The sequence below is a fragment of the Epinephelus fuscoguttatus genome, linkage group LG22 (genome assembly GCF_011397635.1).
Source record: "Epinephelus fuscoguttatus linkage group LG22, E.fuscoguttatus.final_Chr_v1".
NCBI lineage: Eukaryota > Metazoa > Chordata > Actinopteri > Perciformes > Serranidae > Epinephelus > Epinephelus fuscoguttatus.
In genome coordinates, this window is record NC_064773.1 from 3,700,423 (window position 1) to 3,717,757 (window position 17,335).

At 42.7% G+C, this 17,335-nt stretch overlaps 1 protein-coding gene across 4 annotated transcripts in view; it reads right to left on the bottom strand.

Moving 5' to 3' along the window:
* Positions 1-17,335, bottom strand: part of phf21b (PHD finger protein 21B) — a 146,454-nt gene that overhangs the window by 71,406 nt on the left and 57,713 nt on the right. For all 4 annotated transcript variants that reach the window (XM_049567032.1, XM_049567031.1, XM_049567029.1 and 1 more), the window contains one exon: positions 5,882-5,926. In XM_049567032.1, coding sequence (XP_049422989.1) covers positions 5,882-5,926 — 45 coding nt within the window. The remainder of the gene's footprint in view (positions 1-5,881; positions 5,927-17,335) is intronic.

Consider the following 17,335-nt stretch of genomic DNA (forward strand, 5'->3'; position numbering starts at 1 on the left):
CCGATTAGTCGACTACTAAAATAGTCTCTGATAATTTTCATAGTCGATTAGTTATCTGACTTCTGCATGAACTAAACTTAAAAACAAGGGTGACAGAGCCTTTTCCGTTGTGGCACCAAATTTATGGAATACTTTACCATTCCATATAAGGGCAGCCCGAACTTTGGAACACTTTAAATCTCTTTTAAAAACCTACCTCTTTTCGCTTGCTTTCACCTCTAGTTGAGACAGATATGTCTTTTACAGCTTTTATTTGTATTTAACCTGTACTCTAGTGTTGATGTTTTATTGTCTAAGCCTATTGTTGATCTTATTGATAATTTTTGTGGTTTTTGTTATTCACTCACTCTTTGGATGAACTGTACAGCACTTTGGTCAACCGAGGTTGTTTTTAAATGTGCTATATAAATAAATTTTGACTTGACTTGACTTGACTAATCAACTTATCGTTGCAGCCCTAGATGAGATCAGCCACAATATAACAGAGATGATAAATGATTGTTGCCATGGTACGCCATTGTTATTGTTTATAAAGTCCAACCAATGTATATGTTTTATGTCAAACTAGAGGCAGACGCTGTTGTTGTTTCATGTCATCACTGTCATGCTTCTGTTTATTCAGCGATGCTGGTACACTGTCTAAAATCACACACTGGAGCGGGATGATGGCGCCGTCGTTTGGTTCGGTGTAAAAATGCAAAGGAGGCATAAAGAAGGGACTTTGAAGCAGCCCTATCATGCACTCTCTATGTAAAAAGGGCAACTCTGTTTTAAGTTCTGCACTCAAAATCTAACTCAAGTAAAAGTCGGTTAGTATTATCAGCACAATGTACCTAAAGTAACGACAGTAACAGCAGTAAAATGGTCCCTTTTGTTTTGACCTAAGGGCTTTAATTGTAGTGGAGTCTTTTCATGATGTGGTATTAGTACTTTTAATTCAGTAAATGGATCTGAATACTTCCTCTAACACTGCTAGTTGGTCATTTTTTCTAACCAAGCCAGACATGAACACACTTCTGATTCAAAATTAAGTATTCCTAAGAAGCTGGCCGCATCGTTGATGTAAATAAAACAGTTTAGGAGTTGAGAAGGTGGATTGTTTTTAGGCTGGCAGTTTCCTTCTGCCTGCGGTCTTTAAGCTAAGCTATACTAAACTAATGTCCATTCTCTTGACAGTAAAATGTGGGACTGTTCCTTTAACTGCTGTACTAACTGAAACTGTCTTATCACAGTTTATGGAGGAGGCGCAGAGCTCCATCTCCTCTCTCTCTCTCTCTCTCTCTTTATCTGCCTCCGCCCTTCTTCTTCTTCTTCTTGCCTCGCCGAGTGTGACGACTTTCAATATCAGTGTATTTGGTTTGAGGCCAGCGGGCAAATATTGACAGAGTGGATCTGAATGAAAAGATGCTCCGTTTCTGCAGCGCTGCGTCCAAGATGAGTTTTCCTCTGCGGTCGGAGGAGGTTCAGCATCGTGGTGGGGCTCGTCGGAGGAGAATGGAGGATGTTTTGGACGGCAGCGTGGGGCCTCCCATCAACACCGCTTTCTCTCGTTTATTCCCCCTCTCTACACGTGTCCCACTGACTGCTGCCGCCATCAACTCAGCTGGCTCTGAACCATCAATTCCTGCAGCACAAATCACTTCCTCTTCACTCCAACACCGAATCATTAAATACAGGTGTGCTGTCTCTAACGCCGAGCACACAAAGTGACCCTGACTTCTGCATGAACTAGTTCCCTCTCTCCGACTCAATGATTCGCTCCGTCCAGCCAATTACGGAGCTCTTAACAAGTGACCGACAGCTCGCCGTTAAAGCAGCTCCCCCCCGACTCTTTTTCCTGCACCATTATAGCTCATCACTTCAAATTAGATCTACAAGTCAATACGAGGAGTCAATATTTAATTTGCTCACAGCAGGTGGTGATTTAGTCAGAGACATGGTGGATCTCCAGCATCATAAAGACTGTCCTACATGTGAGGCACTCTGAGGGCCGAGACACACAGGGAGGACACGTAGACAGAAAACTGGACTTTATGGTTTGATTCAGGGGGTTTAGTTGGCTAAAAGTCTGGGTTTCCTGCATGTTCCTAAACACTATGGGCATCTTAAGATTTCAAGATGTTAAAACACATTGTACACATCATTGGTTTGGGTCCAGCGTTAATCCTCTGGGGAACATGAATATCCACAGCAAGTTTCATGGCAACAGAGAGAGCCGAACTGAAACCAGAACTTCTTCAAAATCACATTTGTAATAATTCCAGTTCATAAAATTTCAGCATTACTCAACAACATATCGTGTGATTCACTCCATATGTCTAGATAATGATGGGTAATCTTTTTCAGAACAATGCAGTATTGTTGTTTAATCAATATTTTTGTTTTTAGCCACATGTGCCGAACACCATTACCCACAAGTCCACAGACAGTAACAGGTTAAAGGTCAATGGAAAGCTATGAGAAAATAGACAACAGAGAAAACAGCAAAATAGTTGAATGGAAATATAATAAGAAGAAACAAAGCTACAATAGCGAATACAATCTTCATTGGAGTTTTTGTTTGTTTTCTTGAAACTGTCTTTGTTCAAGCTCAAAATATTCAAATTCTAAGCGGCTGCTGTAAATAGTTATTATCGTTTCAACTCCACCACAGATATAGGAGAGATTTTGTCTCTTTGTCGGCATGAAACGCTCTTCTAATGAGGTGCAGACTTCCATCTGTGTCACCGCGAGTGCTGGACAGAGCAGTGAGTGACAACAACCCTGCCCACATTTAAGAGGACTGTCTGTGGTGGAAACACTAAACGGACCGAGGGTCTAGGTACCACGTCTGAAGGGTTACTTTAAGCCCCGTTTCCACCAAACACTTTCGATACACTATCTTTGGAACCAACAGTAACCCTTTGGCTTCATGACTCAAACTGCTGGGCCCCCAAAAATGTACTTTGACCACCAAATTTAGAGCGTCTATCCCCGCTAAGGGTCAACTTCTGTTTTAAAATTGTATTTATCTCCATTTTAGGAACAATCAGTTTCTAAATTGTCCTAAATATGATTGTCTGCCTGTGTGATGAGCTGTAGATGAGTCCTGGGTGTCTCAGTGCATGCTGGGATATTCTGTGACTCCTTAAAACCAACATAAAAACACAGGATGAAGGAGGGTCAGAAGAGCTGGCTCCATCCTGAATTAGTCAGTTTTTAGGGAATTAAGACAGCAGCCTGCCTCCCTTGATGTCGACTGGCTGTTAAACACCACACAAGCTGGAAAAGTCTCCCGAGGATCATTTAACAGCTTCACTCTGTGTCGTATTATGATGTTCTGAATTGATCTCCCTCTTTGGCTGTGTCTAATTATGCCTTGGGGAGGTAACAAAGGAAGGTGTTGCACGGCGTACTCTTCATTACTTGGCTGGAGGAGGACCTTGGCAGACGCTCAGTGAGTCTTTAGCCACAGAAATAAATAAATAAATAAATAAGAAAAAAGGAAAAAAAAAAGCAGCGAAGGACTTGTGTTTATGTGTTGTGTTAATATGGCCGCCGGCAGTTTGTTTCCACGTCGACACCGCCAGGGATTTCTGTGTTTTTCTTCTGCAAAAATCACTCATAACTTTTCGCGAAACGACGGTTGTTAGTCTGAAGAAGCGGTTTTAATTACCTCCTCTGGTTAACAGCAACAGGAAGAACCTGATAAAACACTTCACATGACTGTCATGGCGCGTTGAAAGCAACTGGACGGCGTTCAAACTGACAGGAGTCCTGCCACAAGCAGCTGAGAGGGTAAAAATGCAAATCTACCCATTTACAAGGTAAACCTGTAAAACAAATTCAGCCTCAATTACACACGCCGATGCCTTGCAACAATTATCCACCCATCACAGAGCGCAAAGTTCATTTTAATTAGGTTTTTTTTTTCTTTTCCAGAGCTCTTGTGCACGCTCGGCTCTGTGAGGGGAAATATATGTGAGCGCCTGCAGAAAGCAACGCCGCCACAAAGCAAGGAGGAGAAATCGACTTCCACTCCGTAATGAATCGCAGCTCTGAAATTAAACTGACGTGTAATGAATCTTTTTTTTTTTCTTTTACTCTCCTCCCTTTTGTCTCTGCTCTCTGAGAGCAGCCGAAGAAAGCCATTTACATTCTTCAGCATTTTCCTGCAGTCACAAATGCTTACTGTCACTTTGGGAAAAGGACAGAGATGAACTGTGGGCTCATGCAGGCCGACACAAAGGAAACTGCCCCGTTCACTGTTCTACAATCAGTGGAGGAGGAGGAGGAGGAGGAGGAGGAGGAGGAGGAGGAGGGTGCGTTAGAGGACGATCAGTCTCTCTTCTCTTTGATCTACAACAAGCGGCCACATTTAAAGTGTCAAACTTTACAGAAAGTTTGGCATCATTTGTAGAGCTGAGGAAACTTTCAGCCTGTGGATGATGTTATAAATATATCATATAAGATTATAAAGAAAACAGAAACAAAATCTGTTGCTATAGTTTCCTGAGTTGAACAGCGTCTGAAAGTAACTCAGGTCGCATTCACACCAGGATAGTACAGGGGACTCGGTTCGATTGAGCGGGCAATGCCCAAAAAATTCACACCTTCATTTGGTTCGGTTCACTTTCACACTGCACTTTTTAAAGCAAACCAAACCGCCTGGACAACATCATGTAGTTACAGCAGCTGCGCGGTATTGGGCAGTATTGCCCGAAACGACCACTGACCAGGAAGAAAAAAAGCACGAGGAAGAAGAGAACCCAGCTCATCGATTGGCCAGGCCCGAAAATGGAAATCAATCTCCTTCAGTCGGCTTGGTCACCACAAAAACACCCAACACCAAAATGCACTGCGCTCTACATCACTTCCTCTCTTTGGTTCGCTGGATGATCCGTTTGTATTTCCCACTGTAAGCGAACCGCACCAGGGTTCACTTGCAAATGAACCGAGACCCCCAGTTTTCAAGCAGACCAGGGTTCGTTCATTTGGTCCGCACCAGAGCTTGAATGAGCGTTCACACCTCTCCAAACAAACCGAACTATCCATGGAAGCTGACCAGGGCTCGTTTAAAGCGGACCAAATAGCGCAAGTGTGAATGTGTCCTAAGTATATGCACTTAAAGGAAATGGCCACTTTAGAGTGAAAACACAGACAGTACTTACTGACCCTCATGCCGACAAGAAGTCCAGTGTAGTTTGTTAATCCACAAAACTTGTTCGGGGTATCGGAGGATAACAGCTTGCCGGATTTTTCCATACACTTGAAGTGCATGGAACCCACGTCCAAAATCATTTTGAAAATGTAATAAAATTCCACTAATGCATTTCAAAAATGTCAGAACGGCTCGTTTGTCGTAATCCAAGTGCCCTGAAGCCGCGGCATGCAAAATTGACGTGAAAAGACATAATTTACTCGACTTTTATGGCATCATTTCTCACCGTGGTCAGCTAGCCTGTCCCGCAAGCTGCTGTGTTTACATGGCAATTCGTGCGAGACTCGAGATCGTTCAGAGACGTTCTTGTTCTCGCGAGTTGCAGGCTAACTGACCTTGTCAAGTCAATTTTGCACGCCGCGGCTTCAGGGCACTTGGATTATGACAGACGAGCCATTCTGACGTTTTTGAAATGCATTAGCGGAGCTTTATTACATTTTCAAAATGATTTTGGACGTGGGTTCCATGCACTAAATGCTAAAAGTCCGGCTAGCTGTTATCCTCTGATACCCCAAATGAGTTTTGTGGATTAAAAAACTACACTGGACTTCTTGACGGCACGAGGGTCAGTAAGTACTGTCTGTATTTTCACTCTAAAGGATAGTTTGGATCAGAAAAATCCAATGGCCGATTAATCGCCGTGCAGTGTGGTGTAAATAAAACCAGTGTTCATGTCCTTACCTGTCCATTTTGAAGTTCATTGAGGCCTTTGCACAACGTCTGATTCTGAAAAACAGAGAAAGAAAAACTGTAAATATTAACAGCTTGACTGTTCAGGCTGAAACTGAAACATCAGAAATACATTGTTGGACTTTTACAGACTAAAATTTCGGCTGCGAAATACATTTCAAAACATTTTTATAAACCAGTGTGATCAAATATCTGTTAATTCAGATTTAAGTGGCTGTTAATGGTTCTTCATTGACGCCCATCTTGGTTTTTGTCAGCTGATTTTCATCTGAAAACTGCAAACTTTTCCAGTCTGATCCACTTCATGCTGCAGTGAATCCTCCTCCTCCTCCTCTTCCTCATCCCCCTACCTGCACTTTAACAAACACTAACAAACACCAGTGAACCCTCTGGAGGCTCAAACACTGTCGTGCCATCACAGCTGGACAGCTCCCAGCCGGCAGACCGAGATCTGCGTCTATTTGTCATCTGTAATCTAATGGAAACGTGTCGAGACGTCTGGGGAGCGGAAAAACTGAAGCTGAGGATCTTTAGTTTTTTATTTCCCTGCAGCAGGGCAGGTGGTTCGGATAGACCGAGAGCACTGAGTGTGTGTGTGTATGTGTGGATAGTCAGATAAATAGAGGAGGATTCATTCGGTATGCATTACTTTTCACACTGGGGAAATTTATAAGCAGAGTGCTGATAGTTTCCAAATCAGTAGCACTTGGGAGTGGAGCGGGGTTGCGTCACAGAGAGAGAGAGATTACTGCACTGCAAAGCCCGAACCATTTTACAACGTCTACACTGTGTTTGACGTTTTACTATGTCGACTCATTCACTCTCACTGCTCCCTCTGTCTGCTCCTGCAGGCTGTTTCACTGAGTTCAGTCGCTGCTGCTGCTGCTGCTGCAGAGGATTTTCTGCTTCTCAGTCATCAGCAGAGGAGGAGTAATAACTGGAGATGACCTCTACTACGACAGCATGAACAGTGCAGAGGGGCAGGGGGAGGAAATGTTCAGTGCTGTGCTTCAGGGTACTGTGAGCAATAGAGCTTTACAATTTGTCATCCTGGCAGGTGTTTAAACACTTGATTTCCACTGGTTCTTGTTTTAAAGCACACGACCTAAAGTGTTTTTAACAACTAGGGGGACTCAGGAGGAACATTTTGTTTGTATCTCTGAGTTTCCTATGAATTAGATCCATATTGGACGAATGGAGGATGTAGTGTGTACCACAGCGAGCCGAGTTTATGCTTCACAATCCACCTTTTTATATAGTAACTGATCTTTCCCCAACTGTTTTAGAGCCGAACTACAAAGTCGTGAATTGATTATTAAACTTTAATCAACAACAGGTGCCCAAATCATTTACCCCGATGACAGGACAGAGACTTAATCTGATGGTTTATAAGAAAAACCAGTTTTCAGCTATTATCTCTGACTTTAATCAGACTCTAATCACCAAACACAGATGTAGCCAGAAATAAAACCTAAAATGTTGGCGTTGGGTGTTAAAGAACGTTGACAGTAAGAAGTAATCCCAGAATTTGCAGTCGTCCAATAAAAACACTGTTTGCTGATGGAGTTTGGATGCAAGTGATGTGATGGACAAACATTTTACGCAATCGACTAGGCTTGGGGAGGTATCTATTTTTCCATACCTTCATATCTTCCTGAATTTTCACCAGGGTATACAGTATGTGATGGTATTTGCATGTGGCGCATGATGTGCACTACATACAGAACATCCTCAATACAGCCTCTCCTTCTTAAAAAAAGGGAGCATCTGCCTTTTTGACGGCACTCGGGATTTCTAAATACTGTGACACCGCCAATGTTAAAATCAACAATTGGTGCCAAGAAACACAGTGATGCACCAACAAAAGGTAAAGAAAACGGAGACTTCCAGCTAGTAGGTAATAGGGGTGAGTCCGTGTACATGTTTACACGTGTTTGAGATCATCAACGGTTATGAAAAATTAGTGTGAGACTGGGTTTGGCAACAGGTCAGTAGCCTAGGAGCTCCGTTCTATTAAAACGGCGCGTTCGTTAAGGGGGTCGTTCGCCAGTGGGTTACAATGAGTACCGGGCCATCAAATCACAGCATCCGCAGTGAGAGGACACGGAATTGTTTGCGCTTTTATGTACGGGTCGGTGGTGAAGTGCCACACATGACTCGTGCTACAGACGGACGGATGGATGAGCCACGTATCTCGGTGCCGCTTAAAAACAGGTAATACATCTGGCTACATCTTTCCCACATCAAATATCCATGATCGCGCAGACCCGTGCGTAAAAGCGCACACAATTCTGTGTCCTCTCACCGCGGATGCTGTGATTTGATGGCCCGGTACTCATTGTAGCCCACTCTTATAAGACCCAATAATAATAATAATAATAATAAAACGTTACTGTGGACCTATATGCCATGCCTTTTAATAAAATTACCAGAAGAGTTCGCTGAATTACTCGCGTGCGTCCCCGGTGAAAATCGCTGACATGCATGGGAAATACAGCTTCTACAGGCACGCCATAGCTCACTGTCAGGACTCAGGGACCAGAATTCGGGATGGCGGACAGTCAGAATGGTGATATTTCGGAGTGGCAGTCTGTAACCGCTGGTTAAATGGCCCGTTCAGTTGGTATTTGGATAACTGGGGCTTTACTGGTATAATGCAATAGCACCACCCAGCTGTGAAACCCGTGTACATGTTTACACGAAAAAAAATGACCCACTCTAAACGTTTAGAGATTTTTGTACACAAACTCACCCCAGTAGGTAAGAATGTAAACGAACCAAGTTCCAAAATATTCAAAGGAATATAGACAATACTTGTGTTTTTCAGGTTGGATACAAATTCCGTAACACATTTGTTGACCTTAAGTAGTCATACAATGTGTCTTTGGAAACAAACACTGAGTCTGTTTAGTGAAAACTCTGCAGAGCACCTTTAAATGTCAATGGCGATTTATATTAATTATGTAAACTTTATATAAAGTAAATATATGCAAACATACCATACTGATTTGTGGGGAAAAGTTTCTAAGATGAAGAGTTACGTGCTGGATGACAACTACAACACCTGCAACTCAAACTACCAATACACAAACCAACTACTACTCAATATCGAAATCCATCAGCGTTCAGTCTGAAGATGATTTACACCCGGGCCACACTGCCTGTGTAAGCAGCATATGTGCATTGCAGAACCTCTTGGGGTTTCTGTGTTAACAGGTTAGAGCAGCCACACTGCTGACATGAGCGGTGCTGCTCAGACACGCATGAAAAGATTCAGAGTCTGGCCTATTTTTTCCACGACTCGCACGTTTTTCAGCAAAAACAGACCATGAAAATGGTCCTTTGATGATCACAGTGACATTATACCAGCTTTTACGACAGTTACATTGTCTGCATCTGTCACAGGCATGAAAAATATAAATATTTCTTTTCAACTCAACATTTCCTGTCTCTGTTTCAAAACAAAAGCCCTCTTTATTTATTGCTAAATCTTTATCAGACAATAGCCGATGGGTTCCAAGCTTGCATTTCAGCCAATGTGTTGCACATCTTTTGGCCTCCACACGGAATATTTAACTGCATGCATTTCGTCCCGTATTATACAGACTCATTTGTTAGATTTCAATGAGCAGCTTGATGTAATTATTGAAAACTTTACATCTACTAAGTGCATAAAACAGTTATAAAAGAAGACACAGGGAGCTGTTGATTGGACGAGGAGACATGAGGGCAAGGTGATTGGTTCTTGCTGCCACTTTTGTCGACCAGCCAGGCGTCAGTTTAAGCTTCAGAGGACGGAGATCACAAAAACCGAGGGGTAATTTTATGCACAATTTCTGTAATAAAAGCAGGCACACTGTGTATGTTTGTCCTTCATTCCTAAAACACAAATATTTGTTTTGCAGGGAACAAGATAAAAATCAGCACGCTCAGAGAAAAGGACTGACTGAACGACTGTTTTCTCCCACAACATAATCCTCCCCCTTCCCCTGAATGCAACAAAATGAAAACAAATGGCATTTCCCCCCCGTATTTACAGCCAGAGCATCTGTTCAAAATGCACACAAACACAGCCGGCTTTTGCTTTCTTGTTAGCATTTGGATGGGGAGGCTTTCTGGGGAGAGCATTAGCGCTGTTTGGCTAACTCTGACGGGCTTCATCTCTCAAAGCTGCAACCGTGGAGCCTCGTGGGAAACGGCGGCCACCTGCCCAGCTGCCTCCGTCGCCTTCCTCCCAACAACTCTTCTGTCCAGATCCTAAATTTAACACCCGCCAAATGTCTGGAAAATTTGTCTTTGGTGGTTTAATCAACAGGAGGCAGCTGCCAAAAGTGGAGAGTAACTTTTCAGGGCAATTATGTTTGAAGGTCGCTGTCAAGGGTTGTAGAAAATTCAGATAAAATCCTACAAGACACAATACAGTGACACAGAAAGTTAGGTCACCTTGATGGACATGTTTAAAATGTGAAGACTGATGAGGTTTATCCCCTCATGAGCTTGAATATATTGAAATTTAACAACTATTAGCTTTTGAGGGATTTGTGAAATCTTGAGTGCATAGGACAGTTACAAGTGTCCAAAACTGACATGGCTCATCCTCTGGGGAACCATGAATGTGTTCAGTCAAACTGATGGCACTCTGACCTTTCTGTTTTTATGTTTTTAGTCTGAAAGAGTAGCAGGAAAGCTGAAATTTTGGGCTAATTGTTGCGCAGGAGTAAGTCATTAAGAGCCATCCTCTGGGGATCATGAATATCCACAGTAGATTTCATGGAAGTGCAGCCATCAGTTTGTTCGTAATGTCTCATCATAGGCCAAAATGTTGATCAAGCAAAGGTGTTGACCTGGTGGAGGCAGTGGAGGAGAGGTCAGGGGGTCTGCAACATTTCAAGTAATTTTCCTCTCAGGACCACGAATATCCAACACCAATGTCATGAAAACTGAGCGATTAGTTTCTGAAATATCCAGTCACAGACAAAAATGTTGTCCTGAGGCCTGAAGACAGCATCACAGAGCAGTTCATACAGTCTCCAAAATGGAGAGGGTTCATCCTCTGGGGACAGTTAATGTGCTCAGTTAAATTTCATTGCATTCTGACCTTTAAACATAGTTTGTTTGTTTGCTTTTTTCTTATGTAGTAAGTATGAAGAAATGTTCTTCCAATATTAGTGCTACAGAAAAAGTTAGGAAGTTTCATCCTCTGGGGACCTAAAATATTCACAGCCGATTTTATGGATTCCCAAAAAAATTGTATTTAAAGATGTTGTCATAAAGATAGCAATTTTTGGTCAAGTGGACGTTTTCAGGAGGTCTGTAACATTTTTAGGAATCGTCCTCTGAGGACCATGAATATCCCAAGCCAATTTCATGAACTTTCAAAACTGAGCATTTAGTTTCTGAAATATACAGTCATAGACAAAGATGTTGTGGTGGTTTCGGCTTGTTGACAACATCAAAGGACAGTTCATTAAGTCTCCATAATGGAGAGGGTTCATCCTCTGAGCAAAATAATGTGCTCAGTGAAATTCATTGCAATCTGACCTTTAAACATAGTGTTTTATTCTTGTGTAGTATGTAGAAATTTTCTCCTAATGTTAGCACTAGAGGAAAAGGTTAAGAGGTCACTATAATGGTTGTGTTTCACCCTCTGGTGACCTTAAATATCTGAGACAGTTTTTATACAAGTCTGGCCAGCAGTTGTTGAGATCTAAAGGGAAGTGTTGGGAAAAGACACAGTGACATATTTCGGTTCTAAAAAATGTTTATTGTTTTGGCCTGAGACGACGAATACTGTTGCCAGGTGGTTTACAGTTTTATGTTTCTTTATGTTCTGAATTTGTTGGCTGGTGTGTTGGAGAAGCCAATCACAGGGAATCAGAGGTGAGGCAGGAGCAGGAGGAGGTGTGAGGAGACGGCAGGGCTGAGGTAGAGGCCCAGAGGAAGAGGGGAAGAAGGAGGCCCTGGTCCCTGGTGTGACTGCAGCTGATGGCAGCGTGAGGCTGAAACATGCTCCGACATGCCAGTGTTCAATTAGAGGTGTGGCTCTCACATATTCACAGCTCCAGCAGGAGAAACAGCCACTTAGTTACAGTGAAAATGACTGTTGGAGCATCATTTAGGACGCCCGTGGATACTGTTTCTACATGTTAATTAAAAGAAGCTCCTGGAAGCTCCGTTTACCAGCTGTTCTAGCAGGTTTTAGGGAAAGAACATTTCTTTCCAGCCGTGTTGATTTTTGACAAAGTAGGATTCTTTATCATAAAATTACATTTACAGAGCGTACATGCATTTATACTAACGTTTTATTTATTTATTTATTATAGTAAAAAAATAACTTGCTCATACTTTACAGATGAGTTATAGGACAACAATAGTAATTTTGAGGTCCCTGTAGGATGATACAGTAGCCTAGTGGAAGGTTATTGTTCGATCTGTAAAGCAATAACAAATTATTTAAAGCCTTTATAAATGGATGGGTATGGAACTCCACAAGGCTCAATTCTTGGGCCTCTTTTATTCAACATTTATATGCTTCACTTAGGCCGACTTATACAAAGGTTGGTGCGCATCTCAACTTTGTTTTTGAAAAACAAAACCAAGTGGATTCTTATACGACAGTAACATGCTCATGTTTGACCCAAACAATGTGTAATGTGCAGTTGGTTCAGATCCAGGTCGGGACACGTTCTCACCATAAACGAACCGCACCAGAGTTCGTTTATAACTGGATCTAGATCACCTCTTCAAGAAGGTCTCAGTCCGGTTGTTTTGGTGCGCACCTGAGTGTGATTGCTGTGTTCACACCTGCCCAAACGAACCGCACTGAGGGGGCAAATGAACTTGAGTTCTATTAAACTGAACCAAACAGGGCAGATGTGAAAGCACCCTAACAATTAGTTAGGGAAGACTGGTTTCCAGCACTATGCGCCTCATTTCTGGACCAAGTCAAACATTTGGAGTATTTAACCAAACCTTTAAGTCGCTGACACACCAAGCCAACGGCAGATCGTCAGTCAGTGTCTGGCCATTAACATCCTCATTTTGGCGGTTTGTCCCGCACCGCTGGCACTAGTTAGCCCTTGTCGGCTGTTTTTCAACCGAATCAGCAGACGCTGAATAGGCGTCAGAACCACTGTAGTCTTACTCAGTGCACAAAAACAGAAATGGAAGATATGAAGGTAAACAAATAGGGCTTTAGATTGAAACACACTTGTTATATTAGGTTGTTTTTTTTGTCATTGAGCTCTTTAGCATGAAGGGTTCATAATTGTTTGCGTAATTGTTCATTAGCGCTCGGTAAATATAGCTTGTTCTTTCAACTTGGGGTTGAGCCTCTAATGTGCTAACTGGCTAACTACCATCTTGAACCAGTCCTGTTGGTCTTCGACTTTTTCTTTTTGAATGACACAGTCATGCCGCCGGCTGTTATGCAGCGTCATCTCCTCTCACACAGGTGCCGAACAAACCTGCTAGCTGGCCAAAGGCTGTCGTCTTTGTGATGTTTTCAAGTGCAACTTTTTGGTTGAGACAGGCAACTCGAGGTGACGCTACAGTCATACTTACAGCCACTAGCTCTTTGATGTCATCTCGGTGTGTCTTGGCCGAACAACAAAGTCTGCACACTACCATCTCAAAAAATGGCAATAACTTTATGATTTATGTCCATCGATGACGAAAGGAAACCTGTCCATGCCTTTATTTCCAGCCAGTCTTATCTCAAGTCCCCAAAATTGAAATCCATCTCATTGTGAATACAGCAGCTGAGTCTCAACAAAGACGATGCAAAGAACTGCCCTGGCTTTTAGAGCTTGAATTATTGCTGCTTGTATTAAACCTCTCAGTGCTTTAGAACCTTGAACTTCTCCTGCACCTTACTGGGCAAACAAGCTTTTATTGCCTTTTGCTTTACATGGCAGCTCTTCAGAAAATGACAAGCCTGAACTAAAGTGCCTGAACAAACATCTTATTACATATTTAATGCAAGGAAGAGGCCACACAGCTTACATTTAAATCCAGAACACCTCAGTAGCCGCTTATGAAAGGGAACGAAAACACTGTTAGGTTTTAAAACATCTTTCTTGTTTCCATTCAAACCACCACTTTCTCTGATGGGATTGGCGTCACCGTCGTGCATCACAACCCGAGCTTTCGAGGCTAATATTGAGAGAGACAGTTGATAGCCGGTCTCTAACAGGTCACTGTGGAGAAAATGATTGAGTTTGTGCAGCTGCAGACGTGGTGTGGCCTCTGGGAGCTGCAGGCGACACACACACTGTCATTCATTTCAGCTGTGAAACCTACAGGCTGTCTGGCTGTCAGCGTCCTCACTCCATCTCCATGCTATCACACAACAAATTGCCTTTTCATTAGACGCAGGTAAATGAAATTGTCTTTTGTCTCTGCTGCTGCACATGTGAGAGGGAAGTCGGACACAGAATCCATTACGGCACTGACAGGATGAACTGTGCATCAGCGCTGACCAGGACTTTGTCATCTCAGCTACAGAGAGGAATCGTTATACTCACTCTGATATCAGTGAGCGGCCATAAATTACATTTCAGTGTCAAACTCCAGCCTCATAACTCATCATTTATATTTTCCGTCACAGTCTAATAAATCTCTTATGTTGCTTTGTGCTTTCAGAAAAGTTTCAGATCTTTTTTAAAGTCCAAATATCTATAAACATGTTATGTGTTCAGAAATGTACTGTATTTATCCTACTGTCTATATCGTATGTATCTCACCTGTACTGTCCGTTGCAACTGCTGCACGTTTGTACTGTTTATATATCTTAACATGTTCATATCTACCCTTAACTGTTTATTCTTTATATTACCACTTAATCTGTGTATGTTACGTTATATTTACTAACTAATTACCTGCTAAAAACTCTAAAAGAGTTATTTTCTTCAAGTTCTCTTCAACCAGGGGAAATGTAGCCATTACGTTATCGTCTCAAAAAAAAAGAAGAAAGAAAGCATGTTTATATGTTTATCTGGTCAGAACGAGTGAGACAAAAGAGTGCCTGCAACTTTTTAAGAGTCTGAATTATAAGTGAATGAGTAAATAAGGGAATGATGTCTGATGGAATCTCTCTTTATGCTAGAAAACTAAAACCACATCCCAGTAAACGTTGAGGACTATTACTCAATTCAAATACTGCTTAAAGGCAGACTTTGCCAATTTTCAACCAGGTCTGTGTCACCACAGTTTGGTGAGTGTGTGCAGATGGACAGTTGACTGACATCAGAGAAAAACGTCAACTCGTTACTAGAGCTGGGTTAAAACAATCGATTCATCCAGTTGAAATCGATCTTCATTTCAGTGACCTGATATCAATTCATAAAATCTGAGATCAATCTTTTCATATACGCCTTTTCTCACTGATGTGTAAAGCTCAACAGCGTTGATGTCAGCACTCGTGAACGGGCTGCGGCGCAAAATTATTAAGGACTGTAGAATCGAGAAGCTCCGATGTTACCTGTGTTAGCTTACTGTCCGTTTTTTACAACCTGGACCTTATTTCTGGCATTAAATACGGTTGTTTACTCACTGTTTAGATCTGCGAGAGCCGCGTACATCCATATAGTGGGAATGATCGGGGCGCCGACAGCAAGGCTCTAAATAACACATTATCTGCCGCGAAACTCGTTCATTTCACCAATATGTTTTTATGAATCGCTAGAGTTGCTTGTCATCATCATCCGGGTCATTTACACTGACCTACCTACGTCTGACCTGGATGATGTCATGCAGATGTGCGTGCCGCCGCACACCCGCACCACGGCTCTGTTTACAGCTGGAATTTGCTACTGTTAGTTTTTTGAAACATGGCTGAATATTTGTCAGATTTTGAGGTTGTGGACGACGACATTGAATATGATGGACGTCCTCACCGTTTTGAGCCAGAGTATACAGATGAGGAGCTCTTTGGAAGGAGGATGCGGAGGCATAGAGAGGAACAGCTGGCCAGAGAACAACAAACCGCTGCACGTCCGAGAATAGATGCTAACTGGTGGTGTTCTTGTGAACAATGTTCCACTATGCCAACAGAGGAGGAATGCCTTTGTTGCTCCGAGTGGGATTTGAGGCCAGGAGTTACACGTCTGGATGTCTCCAGAAATGACTGTCTCACAACAGAGGATTTCACTTCTATGATCAACCGTGCTGTTGTAGAGACTTTTCTTCATGTCCCAAAAGTAAACTGGAAGACCCAGCCAAAGCCTGCAGGACCGAACGGGCAACTTTCGATTGAGTAAGTAGCCTACACACGCATAAATTGTTTATTCTCCTTGAATTTGTTTGCTTGATAAGTAAATAACTAAGAGAATTTACATTTCTTCAGTTTCTTCTCATCGCTTGTGTAGAACGGCCCGCACACTGCACAAAAAGCAGAGGCACTTCTTATGCAAAACGTGAGTTTATTATTACATAACGGAACTTCCCCTTTAAGGCGCCCTTGTGCCAGCAGGGTCTCGAACTCCCTGCCCATGTCTTGAGCCGAAAATCCGGCATATGTTGTCTGGCAGAGAGGCAGAGAGCTTCAAGAGCTGGCAGCATGAGGGGCATCTTAACACCCTGCACACACTGCATATACCACAGTGACACAGGCCTGATTGAAAATGGGCAAGTAGCCCTTTAACTATCTCATCCTGTCACAACGATTTACATTTATTTGGACGTGAGGACATGCATGACTCCCCGACACATCCATCTGCTAATAAACCGTTTATTACTTCAGTTTTCACCACTGTTGATGCACACGGGTCAGTCATGTCAGCCATTTTGGATTCCTTAAACTTTCATGGTCATAAATCTAACTTCAGGGGCTGCTGCAGCTACACTTTCCAACTAGGAAGCAAGAAATTCTGACTTTTCTAGTAGAGCTTGGTTATGGAACGCTCCATAACAAAGAGATGCTATCGAGATGCATTATGGGTAATGTAGGCTCCAGTGTTTTTGGCGTTTGACGCTATTTCTGTCTCTCAAAGACTCCAAACTTTATGGATGTGCAATACTACATAACTGGAGAACCACCTTTCAGGGAACATTAAACTTCCACACAGCAGCCCTCGAGCTCTGGGCTCTGCTTCGTCCTCATGGACTGAGAGACACAGCAGAGGTCAACGTGGAAACCACTGTGATGTGTGTTTACTGAGCTGATAAAAGGCAGAAGAAGAAAGACCACAAAAACGCCTGCATCATGTTTGTTTTGGGGGGAATAAAAAGCGACGGTAGATGTGCAGGCATTAGCATTGGTCTGTTTTAAAGAGTGAATACCATCAGAGAGAGATCAGGCCTGCAGACCTGCCTCTGTCAGCGCTGCACGTCTGCATCCCTGTGTCTTTATTTTTACGCCAGCAGAAGCCCTGTTATATTTGGCATGTTGCTACGGAAACGAGCCTTCATTTAAAGAACTATTGTTGCCTCTTCCACTGAAGGGTG